The following is a 19,709-nucleotide window of genomic DNA, read 5'->3' as shown; positions in this document are numbered from 1 at the left end:
ATGTTCATCCTTCTTGATTTTCTTCTGTTTTCCATAATGTGTCTTGGATATTCCAAGTTTCTGGGCTAATATCCGCTTATCAGTGAGTACATATCTAGAATAATCTCTATCTGTTGCGTCTCATTTTTCTTATAACACTCAGATGTGCTCAGATGTGTCAAATGCAAAGTGTTGTCATCATCTCTGCCCCAGAGCATTTTCTGTCACCTTCTGGAGCTCAGGATGCAGCACAGTGGACAGTCTTTTTGAAACCTGACCTCATCTTTTATTGATGAAGCTTCCTTGCCTTTCCTGGCCATTCAGCCGTGGACCTGTGCACCTTTCCTCCCAAGTAGATGTGAACCCCATCCATGTCATTTTGCCACCTCCTGTGCTTCTGCCTCCACCTCAGTGGCAGGGACACACGCCAGGCCTCTTGGCCTTCAGACTCATTTCCTTCACTCTATTCTCCAAACTTCAAGTATAGCATTTACAATATAACAAATGGCCCATGATTAAACTCCATCAAGACAGTTATATTAATCATTATTTCACGATAATCTTGTGTGTGGGCCCTTCTCCCACACTCACTGATCTCTCTAACCCTGACTACCTATACCCAACTCTTGATCTACCCCGAAACTAAGTTCTCAGAGTGCCCTCATGCTTTAACTGTGAACTTGACACACCCTACAGTCACCTAAAGAGGGAATCTGAATTGAGGGTTTACGTGGACCAGATTGACCTGTGGCCATAGGTGCAGGGAAACGTCTTGATTGTAAATTGATATAGGAATTACACACTGAGAACAGCAGCATTGCCACTCAGTTGGTCTTGGGCTGTGTAGGAAAGCTACCCATGCATAAGCAGAGCATGTGAGAGAGCCAGCAAGTCAGCATAACTCTGTGGTCTTTGCCTTGACATTCTGGCTTGGGTTCCTACCCTGACTTCTCTCAGTGATGACCTGGAAGCATAAGGCAAATAAATCCTTTCGTACCCTGACTTGCTTTCTGTGGGCATATTTTATCACAGCTATAGAAAGGTAACTAAAATGCCATTGTACCTTATTGTCTTTGGCATGTCTATAACTGAGTTTTGTAGATGCACCAAGAAACAGTTCTAAAGTGACTTTATCCTTACCCTATTTAGGACATGTGCAAATCACATCAGGATATCCTACCCAGGAGTCCACAGGTTTTTAGTAAGCTGTAAAAACCCTAAGTCAATACCTGCCACCCTGAAAACATTTGGATTAAAATTTAATGTGACTAGAGGAGCCAGCCTCTCTCTGTTGCTAAGTACAATGAATGCTGTCATATCACATTTCACATGTTAACACACACACATACACACACACACACACACACACACACAAACACACACACAAACACACACACACACACGTACGGTTGCATACATGCACGAGTACACAAAGGCCATCTGTATTTTGATGAATAAATCTCAATCTTTGTAATCTTAGAAAATTGCACTATTAAAAAACCAGATCTAGCCAGAACAGACAAATGAATGAGCTAGGGGACTATTTATTTATAAATATTTATTTAGCATATCAAGGTGATAGACAGGTGGGACAGCAGAGATAGGGATCTGAGAAAGCGACTGAGCTGGTGAGGTCTGAGTTAGAATTAAAGGTGGTGATATGATCAGTGCAGCCGTCCGAGGACAATGAGGAAGGACAGCCAAGACAGGAGCAACCGTGGTGTGAGCTGCGAGGTGAGAGCCCGGCTGGAATACTAGACAAGAACAGTCAGGAGACCAATGTAGCCGAGAACAGTAAGAGGCAAGAGCGTGGAAGCTAAGCTGCGGGAGCCTTGACCCAAGGATTTTATCGCAGCCCAATGTAAGCCCTGTCATACTTACTTGAAAATAAGACGTTCTATTTTCCCCTAAGTAGTATGTCTTTTCAAAATATTAAGTATTGACACCCTTTCCCTCCAGCTGATAGTTGCTACAGCTACCCTCCTTGATTTTGAACATCAGTTTCTGAGTCAAATTTAAAACAATTGTCCCTCTTAGCCCACCATTGCCATCTAGTGGTTAATATGTGCAACGACCAGACATTCTGACCACATAGTGGACTGCGGGGAAGGGAACAGAGGCGTGTGGATTTTCCCATAATAATAAATGAAGAAAAAAAAAAAAAAAGGTTCTGAGACCACTGCAAGGGCAAAAAGCATCTGGGTGTGCAAAATTACTCCACCAATGGCTTATATGAGGACGAAACCAGAAAATCGCTACAGTAATACATTTTATGAAATGTATCTCAGAGGTCCTCAGTGGAACCTCAGTGGAAAGAAAACTTGAGGTAGAAAAGCATTGAAAAGAGCAGAGACAAACGATGTAATAAATGTCAGTTAAATAAAAGCAAAATGGAAGAGACCTCAGGTGTGCAGACCAGACAAAACACATTCAAATGTGATCATCTTGTTAGACGAACTCAGCAGAACACCTCAAAAGGGATGAGTTATTTTAAATACTCTTCTATTATGTAATATACACAAATTGTGTGGACTTTCACACTATCTCTAATTTCCTATTTTAAAGTATGCTATAATCATTTGGGAGTGGGTTTGCATAAATACAATAATCATCTCTTAACAATAGTGCCCAAAATGGTAACAACCTAAATTTGTGCTAACTAAAATTAAATACAATTTAAAATACAGCCCTCACACCCACTCAGAACATTTTTCATTTTGGAATTCATGGGCAAATCTGGTCAATGACCACTGCATTAAATAATAAAAGTAAAGGTCTCTTCAATCGTTGTGGACATTTCTAGATGGATTTTTGCTCAGTGGAAATGATTTAACATGTGTATTTTGGGCACCTACTATATGCTAAACACCAGTGACGTTCATTTTAGCAGACAAAAGAAGTAAGCAAAGCAATTTTAGCATCCAGAAGAAGTTCTGTCTTGGAAGTGGTACTTGCATAGTCAAATGTGTGCTCACAGTTCACTGTGAAAAATACTAAATTTGTATATTCAGTGGTTGGGGCACCGAGAGCAGCTTTTTGGAGAAATCGTCACTTAAGCACAGAGGAAATGTGTTATATTTTAAGCGCTACAATTGAGGTTTAGAGAACAGATTGAAGGAAAGTGAGACTAAACGGAAGAGGCCTGGAGCCGTCTCTGTGGTGCAGAGGAAAGGGCTCACAGGAAGTGGCTGTGGGAGTAGAGAGATTCCAAATCCACCACGGAGGCAAGAGGTTCCGTCCAGTGTCTGCCTGGATGGAAGAGGTAAGGAAGCCGGAGAAAGAACATGGAAGCCGCATGTCCGGAAACAAAGCCCGGTGTACTACACTCCTAACTCAAAGACCCGAGGGAGAGAGTGCTGAGGGAGGGACCATGACAACAGTCTGCCTTCGAGGGACCTGAGCACATCCAGTTATTATCAGAACCTAAGGTGGTATATTTAAAACCAAGCTCTGAACAAATCCTGAGCTCGAGATAAGAGATCCTTATTGAAATTTTTGTATGCTACCTGTGTGAACCTTGTGAATTAAAACTTGCCTATTTATGTCCCTCTATCAAAAAAACAATAATAAAAGGGAACCTTTCATTTACAAGATGGAAGAGATATTATTTTTAGGTATGAGATGTAGAAGATAGGGGGGGAAAAAAACGAGTGTACGATATCTGGGTATGGCCATTAATTCTGTGCTGCTAATGCGTTGGAAAGCAATTAGAGTCATTATAGATTAAAGTTGCTCCGTGCACCCTTTCATCATAGTGAACACACTTGCGTTTGTCCTCCCGCGCCTGCAAAGACACGAGGGGGTTTAACTAGCATCTTTCGCCGTGTTCTTCAGCTCAGGCAGCAGGCATAGCGTAGCTCTTGAAGCTCTTGAAGCTCTTGAAGCCCGTGTCCTCTTAATGGCTCATTTAGTTCCCTCCTGAGCTTGCTTGAATGCTCCAGTTGTCCAGTCATCACCCCGAAGCCATCACAGGGTCATTCCATCGGCTTCCCCAGTGGTCTCTGCCAACCTGATCTTAAGGTTGGCAACGGAATCATGTCGGCCTTTCCCTGGATACTTGCAGTTCCATAACCTATAGTGCTGGCCTGTCCTCTGAGAACCTTGTGCCATTCTTATTCATCCTACTGTCCCTCCAGTCCCACTGTCATGGCCTTTGCAGCCATTTCTCACTGTCCATTTCAAGCAAACGTCTCTTCTTCCAGAAGGCTTTCTTTTGATTTGTTTTGTTTTTAATCCTTCTGATTTTGAGATTCAAATGGAATTTTCCTTTTAATGAGTGAATTTTTTTTTTCTAATTGTGGTTAATTTCTTTCTCAGTGTTCTCCCCTTGACTCAAGGAGACACCAAGCAGTCTGCTATCCTTGTATATACTATTGGGTCTCTTTAAAACAGGGCTTGGCAGAAGCTAGGAAAGTGCAGCAGTAGACCAGTGATCTGCTTTCCCTAATTCGATGGGGAGGAACAAGTTCTTGGGTAAGTGGCCAAGGTAGAAAGGGAGAATTAGTAGACATCTGTTTAAGGTGATGTTTTCAGTCATGGGGAAAAGTCCAACGTGTAGTTAGCGAAGCTCAGAAATAAGTGGGAAAGAAAAAGTACTGTCATGTGTGGGGAGGGAGTCTTGAGTGTCAGCAAATTGATTAGGTTTTTGATATAGATAAATGGTAGATAGATAGGTAGGTAGATAGAGAGATAGATAGATAGATAGATAGATAGATAGATAGATAGATAGATAGATAGATAGATAGATAGAGATAGATAGATAGCAGACCCAGCCATTTGGCCTGTCATTTGGTAACCCAGGAGGGAGTCGAGCTTTTTGTGGCAAAATATACCTCTAATAACAGAACTAGAAAGACGGGCAAGCAGACCTCCCTGCGATCAAGGCTAGCCTGTTCTGCACAGCAAAATTCCAGGTCAGCTAGGGCATGTGCAGTGAGACCCTGCCTCAAGCCAACCAACAAGCCAACCAAAACCAATCAAGCGAACAATACTCAGAGAAGACATTTGAACCAAAGCAACAGAAACTACATGTTTCTGGATCAGCTGAAGGGAGGTGACATGTGTCCTCACATGGACACAAAAAGCCAAGCGACAGCTGTGGGTCAAACCTGAACTTAATGACTGTCCCTGACCTAGCACTCCTCTTCCACTGGCTTAAATATAAACATTCCATAGTTCTATAGTGCTTTCATCTCCCAGTTCTACCTTGCCTTCCTATTGGGGGTGACCTCTTCTTAGCAGACACATATTCTGCTGCAAGCTGTGAGAAACTTATGGAGGCAGAAGAAGAAAGAAACATGTGAGCTCCAAGTTGGAGGCTAGACCAGACCGTCCTTCCGGTCTCCTGGCTTGCTCCTGAAGATGAGAAGTGTAGCCTTAGCTACTTGCTGAGGGTGGCAGCAGCAAGTGATATTTCTGCTGTTTCCTGAGCTACTTGGGGAAGGAAAGGTGCAGAGAAGCTGCCCTGCCCTGACTTAAGTTGTACATTTGGGGGATGAATTAATGTATTTCTTTGCATTTATGATAAACTCACATCCATGCATCCCTACCATTCCCACAACAGATTCAATGACAAAACCCATTTTTGAGTGCCAGGGAAGGACGCTATTAGATTCAGGGTAACAGGTGGTACATTTCGGGGAGTCAGGAAGAAAGACATGGCTTCCCTCTGATGGGGTGAGGAGAGGGTGTAGTGGATAGAATGATTCTTTTCAGCTCAGTGATCCCCACCAGGAGCATTTATTTTCTCATTTAGAATTAACATATAATAAAGGGAATTTTTGAATTCAAAAGAAAAAGTGCTTGACAGTGGCGGCGCACACCTTTAATCCCAGTACTTGGAAGGCAGAGGCAGTTGGATTCTTGAGTTTGAAGCCAGCCTGGTCTGTAGAGTGAGTTCCAGGATCGCTAAGTCGACACAGTGACACCTGTCTTGAAAAACAAACAAACAAACAAACAAAAACAGGTTGACCTCCTCCACACATTTTTCTGCGTGGTGTATTGCAGTAGTATTCAACTCTAATTCACAGTTGGAAGATTACATGGTTCTAGTGATATGAGGCTCTAAATAAGGGGCTGGTGGCTGCTAAAAGATTTCAGTTGTTATTAATTTTGAAATTACCTAAAGAGATCATTGCATGTAACATTGATGACCTTGAAGAGAACATGCAGAAGATGGAGAGGTGAAAATGGCACAAGTATGCGGTAGATGCCAGACAGAAAATAGCTTTCTAAGATCCTGGACAAAGTTAATTTCCAGAAGAAGGAATAGATCAGAGTCTAAAAAGCTGCAGTGGAAGTCAGACTGAGATGAGTATATTAGATCTGGGGGCAAAACCTTGGTAAGGTGAAGAAGATACCAATCAAGCACAGACTGGTGGGAAAAAGGATCAGCCACCGACTCATCCACGATGCAAAGACATCAAAGGATGCAAACGGTAGCATGTGCACATTAGTGAGACTCTAGCAGAAATACCTGTTCTCTACTTGAGATGCAGAAGAATGTCTTCAATGATTTAAAGTATCAAAGAAGGTATTTGGGAAGCCTAAAGGAAGCTACTGAGGGGTTGGAACTTTAAGATCCAACTTTTACTGATACCCCCACCATGCCTACCTCCACAGGGGACCCTCTTCCTTGTAGCCTCATTGCCTCATCTGTAAAGAAAACAGAAGTGTGTTGACTCATGATGACATGTGCAATTCCAAATTAACCCACTTTGCAAATAAAATACAATGTCAAGATGTAATGTGTGCAGTTGCATTTTTGATCAACTCAATATAGAAATGTAAACAGGGTTCATATGTTCTGAGATAGAATGTACAATGTTGAGGGAGTCTTATTATTTCATGATTCATTATACAAGATAGATAGATAGATAGATAGATAGATAGATAGATAGATAGATAGATAGATAGATAGATATACAGATAACAATTAATGGAAAATGAGAACATTTATTTGAAGAAAACAAGGAGACGTATCCAGATGAGAGGTTTGAATCGAGAAAAGGGAAGGGGTAATAGTATAATCTCAAAAGATAAAAGAAATAATTAAAACAATAATTCAGTAGTATGTTATTCTTAAATTTTCCATTATGATTTTTAATTTGTAAATAAATTGAGATTATAAAATCAGTATGACATAAAGATCCAGTCATTATGTTTTCATAACTTGGCCTGTGGATACAGCTCAGTGGTAGAGTACCTGCCTAATATTGCTTGACTGGTTGTGTATTTGTGTGTGTGTGTGTGTGTGTGTGTGTGTGTGTGTGTACGTATTTCTTAGTGTCATCAACAATTTCAAAGCAGAGCTGGTTTGTTGAAAAATTAACATCTAAAAGTTCAGTGAATTTTGAAAGATTGTTGATCAATATATTTGAATGTGTTCAATTGTTTGAAAACATCATTGACATATCAATAAAAGGCTGTACGTTATGAAGCTTTTAAAGAACCTGTTGGCTCTTTTAAAGAACAGTTGGGAGACAGTTAAATGAGCCTGGTGGTTTCTTTATAAGCACATCTCTAACATGTCTGTAAATAGTATTCTTTATAGAAGAAAGAGAATTTCACATTTAGATGCATTGAAGGAATGTTATTGCCAACATTTGAAAACATAACCACAGCTGACATTCATATTTCTATATCTTAAATTCTAGCACCTTATGAAATATGCCCAGAGGATTATCTTATATCAATGGTGTGGAAAAGGACTCCTGCAGGCGACCTGGCATTCAATCAATGTCCACTGAATGCCTCAGGTACAGTAAGATGACACAGCCAGAGCAAATAATGCTTATATCCCAGAACTACATGCTACCTTTGCTTAGCACCTCCTGCCTTTATCCGCATTCTATAAATAAATATGGCCAATAAGCAGTTGATAGGACAGTGTTTGTAACATGATTCATAAATGCAGTCAATGAAGAGATTTCAAAAATGTTGCTGATGCATTGCATCTTCGGTATGATGCTTGAATTAAAAAAAAAAAAACAACAACAATTTCATGTGAATGTTTTGTAAAGCAAAAAGAAAGAGCATAAACCCAGTTTTCAGTCTGCCTCCCAGTGCTATGTCTTCCAGCATCCTGCTAAAAAGCTTCTCTCTGTTCTTTGTAACTCGCAGGCACCACTAGCAGACGCTGCTCTCTCAGTCTTCATGGAGTGGCCTCCTGGGAACAGCCGAGCTTTGCAAGATGCATATCCAATGAGTACAGACACTTGCAGCATTCAGTAGGTGCAAAGCCAGCTTTAGTACTTGCTCTGTTTATTTTTTCCTAATGATCACTATGTGAGAATTTAACCTTCTGTTGTATAATCAAATCAGTAAAAACCTCTGAAGAAATGCCCCAAGGAAAATCGGGGTGGTATAGGAAGCCGATTTCTGTGAGCGTGATCCAAATTGTTTTGTTCCTCGAGCTTGGGTTTTTAATGGATCCTAGGAATTTAAGTGAAAATATACCCTGTGTGATGGGAGAAAGGCCAGAGCAAAATCTTTCTCGGATTTACATGCAATAACCCAGCTATGCATCATGATTGGTTCAAGTCTTTATTAAATACTACATAATTATTTCAAAACATTGTACATTTTAAAATTAAACATCTTTCACTTTGCAGTAATTGGAGAAGGACAAAGCTGTGTTGCTTAGATGTCAAATTTCTCGTGTAGTTTAAAATATGAAGAAAGTGTTGGTTCCTTGGACCATAGAAGCTTAATTACTCTCAGAAGATAATGTGGCCAGATTTTCCAGAAATGACTTTTCCCCCCCCAGAAACGACTGAATTAGTCACAGAAGATGATATTCAAAATAGCAATCACATTTCTGTATTTTAAATTCTAACTCCTTATGAAATACGCCCAGAGGATTATCTTATGCCAGTGGTGCAGAATATTTTGAATACAATTAAGTTCTGCTTGGTCTTGTTCAAGTGCAATTCATTGTCATTATTCAGAGGACGCTGTCATCTCATCCTGGCAGTCATTAAGTCCTCCACACACAGGCAAGGTGGACAACGCAGAGAATGGAAAGGAAAAGGGAGCCAAACACAATGGTGTTAAGAGACTCCATGCTTTACTGGACTTCTGTCTTGTTTTATGTTCTCACTGTCATTCAAAACATACACACGTGTGCGCGCGCGCGTGTGCGCGCGCGCGCACACACACACACACACACACACACACACACACACACACACACAGTGAACATATTATTGCTTGTGTATGAAAAGGGTACCTTATGCAACAACTCCAACAACTAATAGAATGAGTACTTACTTATTTAATTACCAGAAAAACAAAACACTCATTTTTGAAAGTCTAAATCCAAAGGCTATCTAATGCATTGCATGCATATATCAAATTAGCCATGTAATTGATAATCATTTAAATGTATAGTCTTATATATTCCATTGTTCATACAAATTTGTTTGTATGTATACATAAATGAGTTATTATTTGGTTATATTAAACCTTAATTTATCATATACATGTTTATGTTACATAAAAATGTTTATTTTATCATAAATATATATTTGCATGTTACATAATATATACTACAGAAATACACAATTTTATACTTTCTATATAACCAAATGTCAATTCTAGATAATGTTTGGCTTTGAAAATTTAAGTATAATATATATGTTAAGTGTACTATATATAATATACATATATATAATATACTTTTCTACATAATGACAGGATTTAATATATACATAAATTTTATGACACATTAAAATATGTGAACATAATATGTAAACTCTCTTTTAATAACATCTATCACTAATTCAGACAATTATATTTCAGAATTATAAACAGAATAATTATATCAATTAATTTTATGTGATCGATTCCTTTCTAATGTTAGATAGATTATTTTAATTGACTTGGATTTTTCTTTCTTTTTATTTGTAACTATTTGTTTTTATTTTGTTTTCTTTTGTCTCATAAGATTGAGGATTATTTTCAGGTATTAATACACTTTAGCTAATGTTTACCACCCGTAAGCATTTACCGCCTGCAGTACATCACCTGCTTTAAAAATAAAACTAAGTATTTCTAAATACATTTCTTAGTGTGGTCATAAATAGAACCCCAGAAATTAAATAAATAATAAGCTTATACTTATAAATTAGTTAAGAATGAATATTATTTCCTCCCTAGAAAGTCTCTGCTGTTGTGATTTTTGTGTAGAATAATGAATAAGTTCGCATTGAAGTTCAGGACATCAAGAATGGACACAGATATACTCTCTAAAATAGAATAAATGGAATCTCAAGTTTTGCGCTCTCTAAAAATAGCTCGTTTAAGTTTCTGGGCTAATATCCATTTATCAGTGGAGCAGGGATGGGGGAGGGCATAGGGAACTTTTGGGATAGCATTTGAAATGTAAATGAAGAAAATATCTAATTTAAAAAAAGTTAAAACAGTTCCTTGTTTAAAAAGCTAATAAATACCTGATGTGCATAAGCCCTTGTTAAGAACATCATCACCTGTGGATTCTTTTTTTTTTAATTCCTATTTTTAATTCAAACTCCGTTAAATGATTCTATCTCAGTAGAAGAAACTAAAGTAATAGATACCTTATTTTTTATTGGATATTTTCTTTATTTACATTTCAAATGTTATCCCCTTTCCTGGGGGGTAACACAACCCCATATCCCATTCCCCATGCCCCTGCTTCTATGAGGGTGCTGCATCACCTGCCCACTCCAACCTTACCATCCTAGAATTCCCCCACACTGGGGCATTGAGCTTTTCCAGGACCAAGGGCCTCTCTTTCCACTGATGCCCAACAAGGCCATTCTCTGCTACATATGCAGCTGGAGCCATAGGTCCCTCCATGTGTACACTTTGGCTGGTGGTTTAGTCCCTGGCAGCTCTGTAGGGTCTAGTTGGTTTATATTGTTGTTTTTCCTACGGGATTGCAAACTTCTTCAGCTCTGTCAATCCCTCCCCTAACTCCTCCATTGGGGTTCCCGTGCTCAGTCCAGTGGTTGGGTGGGAACATCCACATCTCTATGTGTCAGGCTCTGGCAGAGCCTCTCGGGAGACAGCTATAATCAGGCTCAGGTTTTCTCCCTTCTTAGTAAAGAAAGTGAAGACCCTAAAAATGCAGTCTACTTAGGTGAGGTGATGAGTCAAAGGGACATCCCAGGCACAATTGTTTCAAGACCCATTCTCTCTGGGTTTTTGTCTGGGTTTTGATGAGACTTTAGAGTTCTGTGTAGCATGTCCTCAAGGTAGTCCTAGGGTCATTTTCAAGGAGAAAATAAAGAAAACTGTGAAAGGAAACAGCGAAGATTGATGTTGCAAATATTGGACTAAAAATTATGATTACATATATATGAGAATATAGATGTGTATATTATGAGATAAACATAGCTGTACATATATAAATATATAATCTACATATATGAAAACACACAGACTTAAGATACATATGTATACAACCTCGTGCTTGGTGATGGTATTATGACCTTTATTTTTACATATTCAGACATATTTATCATACATATTCATATTTAAAATTGACGATCCATCTGTATTTTAAATGACAACTGCCTTACAGTCGGCCTGCCTCATTGTCCAGAGTCTACAAAGTCAGTGGGAGATAGATGAGAGGTCATGTTCCCTGAAGCATCACACTCCAGTTGTGACTCTGAGCCCAACTTTGAGAATCAAAGCTCAGGAGTGCTTATTATTTAGTACAATTGAGACTTCCATAAATAATAATTACTCTAGAGATGGCATAGAGTTTATGACTTCAATATTTAGTCTTTGATGGATTTTATTTTCTTACTTTTTTATATTTATAAGGCTAATTAAATTTTAGTCAGATTTTATAAAATAAATAGGTTGATATTTTCTAACCTTTTAATGTATAAATTACAGTATATGTTACAAACACATATAGGCACAGTGTATGTGTTTCATAAATAAACAGCCAAAGGCTAATTCTGAAATGGAGTTTTATCATCTATAAGAAATAGCTGATTATGTCTTAAGAACTCTCAATTATAAACTACTTAAATAAAATTGGATCATTAATCATTTTAAAGTATAAAATCAGTGATCAATCATGCTGCACAATTAGTCTGAGTTATTTAATGGTAAGAACCATACCATTTCAGTCTTTCTTCCCCTAATGTAGGACACAGTGCTGGGTAGAGATAGTACCTAGTACCGTTATTCCAAAAATGCTTATTTTCTTATTTATAGTAAGCTACTGGCCAACTAAGAGTTAGAATACATCCATGTCCTTTGTGATCATTAATCATTTAAAATAATACATATCACAATATAGATGGAGTTTTTCAGTCTGGTAAATTTATAGAAATACCAAGTAACTGGTATCATTACATTATGAATATCTATGGTCATTATAGAACAACTTATACCAACTAATATCTGTGAAGTTTGTTTAGAGATCTTATGAGACATAGTTAAACCCAATGATGAAAACACTATTTATTTAAACTTCACAAACATATACATATACATACACTCCTCTTTCACTTTCAAACTTTCTCCTTACACAGACATGCATACACACACACACACACACACACACAGAGAGAGAGAGAGAGAGAGAGAGAGAGAGAGAGAGAGAGAGAGACTCCTTTCCTTGGGAAAAACAGGGAATGAAGGCATGAAGAGGGCTGAAAAGGGCTAACGGTATTGCAGTGAAAGACCCTCTATACAGAAATAGAAGTCATAGGTATTGATTTTTCTCTTAGAATTCTGTTCCAAATCCTCTGTCATGGTTCTTCAAATTGTTGTTAAGCAAACACACAGACTTTGAAGTCATAGTTTATCTAGTCCTTCAAAGTTTGACTTCCTGGGAAGAGATATCAAAGAGGTTGAGTCTTGGTTTGCAGGTGTTGTTTCTGTTTTCCTTTCACAGGTAGTATTTGAAAAATAGAGCAAAAGAGTGAAAGCTGAAAGGGACAAAGAGGGAATCCAAGACAGGAGAAAGGCTATACAAAAGAGAGCTTAAGAATAGACTCCTTTATTTTGTCCTCTCACACCCTATCTACAGGTGAAGTTTTCTTCACTGCCGCAATTCCCACTCCCCACACAAACTTGTCACAATCCTGCCAACCACTTCACTGCACACATTTTCAGCACATTACCTAAAGGACTGTTAGTCTACTTTATTATTACATCTTCCTTGGGGGAAAGATATAATAATATCCCTGGTAGGTTGCTATAGAGTAGAAAGTAAGTAAGGCGAAAAGTAAGCAGAATTATTGTTTCTATAATGAGCAGAAAGAAACTAGGAACAAGTGCTGACAGACAGAGCAACTACCCCAAGCTTTGCATTTTCAAATACGGACAGGGTGCATTAGCATAAGAGACAAGACTTCCTATTCTGCTCTTTATAGATGTTTGCATGAAATCTAGAACATAGCATGTAGCAGAAGAAGCAGGAGCTGAGGTCAGAATTCTTGGGTGAATGTTATAATCATATGGATGTTCTTGTCACTGATTCAATCAAAGACCAGAACATAGCATGTAGCAGAGGAAGCAGGAGCTGAGGTCAGAATTCTTGGGTGAATGTTATAATCACATGGGAGTTCTTGTCACTGATTCAATCAAAGACCGTTCATTGGGGCTGATACTCTTTTTTTTTTTTTTTCTTTTTCTTCAAGGTGGTGTTTTTCTGTATAATCCTAACTGTCCTGGAACTCACTCTGTAGACCAGGCTAGCCTCGAACTCAGAAATCTGCCTGCCTCTGCCTCTCAAGTGCTAGGATTAAAGGTGTGCACCACCACTGCCTGGCTGTAAACTGCTCTTAATACTAATTACAACACTGGTTCACACCATTCTCCTGTATTTCTACTTACATAACCATCTCTTGTGGGAATGTGGACACTCTTGTGCTAACTATTCAAGAGCAAGCATTTGATTGCATTTTCAGTAAGGTTGCCAATCTTCAAGAGTTAGCCAGATTCATCTCCTATAGAATTATTGCAGTATTCAGCAATTCCATAGAACTTTACAGAGCGTAACTTCTTTTCTCCCCGCTAAGTCAATATTAATTTATTTATTCCAGTTATTTTTATTTTCATTTTAAATATTATTCCCTTTCCCATTTCTGCCCTCCAGAAATCCCCTATCCCATCCCATCTCCCCCTGCTTCTATAAGGGTGTTCCCCTGCCTACCCACTCATGCCTCCCCACCCTGGCATTCCCCTACACTAGGGCATTGAGCCTTCACAGAACCAAGGGCCTCTCCTCCCATTGATGTCCAACAAGCCCATCCTCTGCTACATATGTGACCAGAGCCATGAGTCACTCCATGTGTACTCTTTGGTTGGTAGTTTAATCCCTGGGAGCTCTGTGGGGTCTGGTTGGTTGATATTGTTGTTCTTCCTGTAGGTTTTAAACCCCTTCAGCTCCTTTAGTTTCTCTCCTAACTCCTCCATTAGGGTCCCCATACTCAGTCCAGTGGTTGGCTGTGAGCAGCCACATCTATATAGGTCATAATGATCAAGAATGTGTCAGGATGTAACTTCTTTTAAGATGGGCAAAAGTTCATTTATTTTACTAAAAAATAATATAGTGACCTTTTGGGATTTGAATTAAAGTATTTAAATCCTGGAGTTGTAAATAATGCATATGTCAATTTTTATACCAGTTTCATAATCTTCTAATAAATTTTTCTGTTATTTGAGTTTTCACTGTTCCAAATGAATATAGGATAATGGAACAATCAAGATTCTTTTCTAATTTGATAAAATAGAAGACTTCACATGTATCTTTAGTCAGTTCTATTGCTGCAACGAGATACTCTGCTCACGGGAACTCTTGCAAAAGAGCACTTAGTTGGGGCTAGCTTACAGTTTCGGGTGCTTAATCACTTATCATCATGGAGGGAAGCATGGCAGCACACAGGCAGACATGGTTTTAGAGAAGTAGCAAAGAGTTCTACATCTTGATATGTAGGCAGCACAAAGAAGAAGCTGCTGAGCATGTTTTGGGCTCTTTAAAACCTGACAGCCTATATCCAGTAACACATTTCTTCCAACAAGATCACATCTTCTAATCCTTTAAAACAGTACTACTTTCTGGTGATCAAGCAGTTCAAATCTATGAGCCTATTCAAATCTATGGTGGCCCTTCCCATTCAGATTACCACGAGACATCATATAGATTCTGATAAAACTGAATATTCTGTTTCATGTTAACAAACAATATATAAAGAAATGGAAATGGCTATCTTTCAGTTAATGAACAAGCAATGATCCCTAGAATTATTTTATATATAAGCATATATTACATATTCCCTTTGGAATTCTCCATTATAAAGCAGGCAAACTATTTTTCTGGGTTTTTTTAATGTTTTCTTCAGAATTTTAGTAATACCTAATTTAGGTTTCTTATCATCTATCTCTAATGTATGGATACTTTCTGTCTGTCTTATTTCTCTTTTTTCCTTTCCTTTCTCCATTCCTACCAACAGATCTCCTGGCCTCTTTTCATATCTAAATATTTTTATTGAATGTTGGGCAATTCATTGATGTAATTGTAGTGTATCAAGACCATGCTCTGTTTAAGATGAAGCATTCCATCCTATAATGATTAACTTTCTATCACTGTGATAAATCCTTGTCAAGGAAAAAATGTTTATGTGGGCTCATGATTTCAATGGCTTCATTCGATGGTTAACCCTATTGCTGGGATCTTTCACTAGGCTGGACACAATAGAAGGAAGATGAAGCAGGGTTGCTCACCTAATGGTGACCCAAACACAGAAAGCAACACAGGAAAGAATCCTAGAAATCAGAAACCTTTCAAAGCATGATTCCACTGAACTGCTCCTCCCTACTTAGTCACATCTTTTACCAATGGCCAAAGTTCTGAAGCCATCTGTGAATGTATCCATTGAAAAGATCAAGTACCATAATCCTGTTACCTCTTAATTATCATATCCACCAGGTGTGGGCAAAGTATTCCACACATGACACTTCACAGATATATCCTTGCACCTAGATTCCAGCTCCTAATGCTTCCATCTGTTCCCAGTGGAGCTGTAGGTTAGGGACCAAGCCTTTAAACATGGACCTTTAAGGGATCTTTAAACTACCCTATTATCTCTGAGAGTATAGAGAATGTATTATCTGGTTACCTCTTAATTATTGTATCCACCTTCAATAGACTAAGCACCCTACACGCGATCTGCCACGAGGATACCTCATATACCCTTCATTTGCTATTCTAATACATTCAAAGATTTTGTTTTCTTCCAATCAGAGGTTGATGTTGGACAGGACTTTTTGATGCTTTACAGAGGTAGCAAAATAAAACGCGCAAAGGTTTACCCTTACCACCCAGTGCAGTCCAGAGCTGCTTGCTCATTTGATTTGTGGCCTATGACAAAATAGTGCATGTAGGTAGAAGAATGTAAATAGTCTATCACCTTTTATATTGTGACTGTATATAGTCCCATTATAAATCTTTAAAATGCATGAGGCTAACGATCAAGATTCTTTGAACCTAAGTTCCACCTCTTAATGCTTCCATTTGCTCCTAATGGTGCTGTGGGCTAAAACCAAACCTTTTAAACATAGAACTTTAGGAGCACTTGTCATATGCTTAATCCCCTGTCTTTCACTATTTACCTTACAGGCTTTGGATGGACAGCTGATGTATAGCTATCCCAGTTAGTTTTGCAGGTATAGAAAAATCTATATGTGACTTTCCTGGGTTTCTCACTCAGTGATCCAGATTTCTTCCCAGCCTCCAATCTGTCAACTTTCTTTAGAAGACAGCGGCTACTCAAAGTCCTTTTTTCAGGATCTAACTCACATATCAGACTTGGGAGCAAGTACCCACTCAGCCACATTGCTGACCCATATCTTATTTTTGAAACATTCATCCTAACTCCTCCGCATTTACATACTAGAACTTAGGATACCATGTTATGAGAAGCCCAATAAATATCCAAGCACTATCAAATGAATGACTTTGATCTTTAAAATATGGCACAGTCATTAAATGAATTAAAAGACATATATTTAGATGACTGTTTTATGGAAAGACGTTTCATGTAGATATCTTGTAATTGAAGCCACTCAGAGCTATAAGAATCTTTAATATACATTAAAGATGGACTGTGGGATTGCTGATGGAATAGTATATACATTATGATATATCCAGTGTGCCACATGTGAAAAGAAACTATGGAGGCAACACAGTGGAGGCAACAGTGGCAGGCAGTGGGCAGCATGCAGTGGAAGGTGGAGTAAAAGACTTTACTGCAGAACCTCGCCCACTGTGTGAACAATAACCGGCATGCACCACTGCTCTCCTTAGAGAGAGCAAGGAAACTTCTTTCAAAACTATAAATCCCAACAATTTCATGTGCTAGCCCATCCTGAAAATGTTAAATTTGTCCTTTGAAGCAAACATCTGTCACTATTGTAATGTCAACAAGAATTACTGATATTTATCATTTTAAAAGTGAATACTAAAATTACAAAAAATATTTCTGACACGCTCACGTGGATAAATTAAGAAGATTGATAGTTATCTTCCAGAAAAAAAATCAAATACTTGCCCCATCCTACTTTATGTGAATAGAACTATTATTTTAATAAACCAAGCTCTTCTGGACAGATAGTTTTAAGAATAACTACACATTATATTTCAAAATTGTTACTGGAGTTCAAATAATTAGTACTTCAACAATATAGTTGAATTCTTAAAGTTCTATACATTTTACCTTGTTCATCAGGAAAAAATATTTAAACTTTTTAAAATGTGAGGAATTTAAATAATATTTAAATAGTTAAATATTTTTTGGTAATTTTTGATGAAAATATATTATGAACTACAAGTTAATCATGATAATACCCCAGAGATAGATTTGGCTCAGACTGCTTTCTTTAAATTCTTGGTACTGCACTATTCAGGAGAGCTGGTGTCCTGGTAGACAGCTAATCACATCTGTTGGATTTCTTTTTTTCCCCAATGTTTTATTAGATATTATCTTCATTTACATTTCAAATGCTATCCTGAAAGTCCCCTATACCCTCCCCCCTCCCTGCTCCCCTACCCATGCACTCACATTTCTTGGCCATGGTGTTCCCCTGTACTGAAGCATATAAAGTTTGCAAGACCAAGGGGTCTCTCTTCCCAATGGTGGCAGACTAGGCCATCTTCTTCTATATATGCAGATAGAGACCCAGGCTCTGGGGGTACTGGTTAGTTCATGTTGTTGTTCCACCTATAGGGTTGCATCCCCCTTTAGCTCCTTGGGTACTTTCTCTAGCTCCTTCACTGGGGGTCCTGTGTTCCATCCAATAGATAACTGTTAGCATCCACTTCTGTATTTGCCAGGCACTGGCATAGCCTCACAAGAGACAGCTATATCAGGGTCCTTTCAGCAGAATCTTGCTGGCATATGCAATAGTGTCTGTGTTTTGGTGGCTGATTATGTGATGGATCGCAGAGTGGGGCAGTCTATGGATGGTCCATCCTTTGGTCTCAGCTCCAAACTTTGTCTGTGTAACTCCTTCCCTGGGTATTTTGTTTCCAATTCTAAGAAGGAATGAAGTATCCACCCTTTGATCTTCCTTCACTTATCAGTGAGTGCATATCATGCGAGTTCTTTTGTGATTGGGTTACCTCACTCAGGATGATACCCTCCAGATCCACCTATTTGCCTAGGAATTTCATAAATTCATTGTTTTTAATAGCTGAGTAGTACTCCATTGTGTAAATGTACCACCTTTTCTGTATACATTCCTCTGTTGAGGGACATTTGGGTTCTTTCCAGCTTCTGGCTATTATAAATAGGGCAGCTATGAACATAGTGGAGCATGTGTCCTTAATACCAGTTGGAATATCTTCTTGCCCAGGAGAGGAATTGCTGGATTTTTCGGTAGTATTATGTCCAATTTTCTGAAGAATTGCCAAACTGATTTCCAGACTGGTTGTACAAGCTTGCAATCCCACCAAAAATGGAGGAGTGTTCCTCTTTCTCAGTATCCTTGCCAGCATCTGCTGTCACCTGAATTTTTGATCTTAGCCATTCTGACTGGTGTGTGGTGGAACCTCAGGGTTGTTTTGATTTGCATTTCCCTGATGATTAAGAATGTTGAACATTTTTTTCAGGTGCTTCTCAGCCATTCAGTATTCCTCAGTTGAGAATTCTTTGTTTAGCACTTTGCCCCATTTTATAACAATGTTATTTGATTTTTCTGGAGTCCATCTTGTTGAGTTCTTTCTATATACTGGAAATTAGTCCCCTATCAGATTTAGGATTGGTAAAAGTCCTTTCCCAATATGTTGGTGGCCTTTTTGTCTTATTGACAGTGTCTTTTGGCTTACAGAAGCTTTGCAATTTTATGAGGTCCCATTTGTCGATTCTCAATCTTATAACACAAGCCATTGCTGTTCTGTGCAGGAACTTTTCCCCTGTGCCAATATCTTTGAGGCTTTCTGCACTTTCTCCTCTATAAATTTCAGTGTCTCTGGTTTTATGTGGAGATTTTTGATCCACTTAGACTTGAGCTTTGTACTAGGAGATAAGAATGGATCAATTCACATTCTTCTACATGATAACCGCCAGTTGTGCCAGCACCATTTGTTGAAAATGCTGTCTTCTTTCCACTGGATGGTTTTAGCACCTTTGTCAAAGATCAAGTGACCATCGGTATGTGGGTTCATATCTGGTTCTTCAATTCTATTCCATTGATCTACCTGTCTGTCACTGTACCAGTAT

At 38.5% G+C, this 19,709-nt stretch overlaps 1 protein-coding gene across 1 annotated transcript in view; it reads left to right on the top strand.

Annotated features, from left to right (window-relative positions):
• Nucleotides 1-19,709, top strand: part of Adgrb3 (adhesion G protein-coupled receptor B3) — a 719,524-nt gene that overhangs the window by 291,258 nt on the left and 408,557 nt on the right. The window contains exons 8-9 of the mRNA XM_021197371.2: nucleotides 7,635-7,736; nucleotides 8,101-8,207. Coding sequence (XP_021053030.1) covers nucleotides 7,635-7,736; nucleotides 8,101-8,207 — 209 coding nt within the window. The remainder of the gene's footprint in view (nucleotides 1-7,634; nucleotides 7,737-8,100; nucleotides 8,208-19,709) is intronic.

Source organism: Mus pahari, chromosome 5 (genome assembly GCF_900095145.1).
Source record: "Mus pahari chromosome 5, PAHARI_EIJ_v1.1, whole genome shotgun sequence".
NCBI lineage: Eukaryota > Metazoa > Chordata > Mammalia > Rodentia > Muridae > Mus > Mus pahari.
Note: the sequence above shows the minus strand (reverse complement) of the source record. Positions and strands in the feature narration are given on the sequence as shown.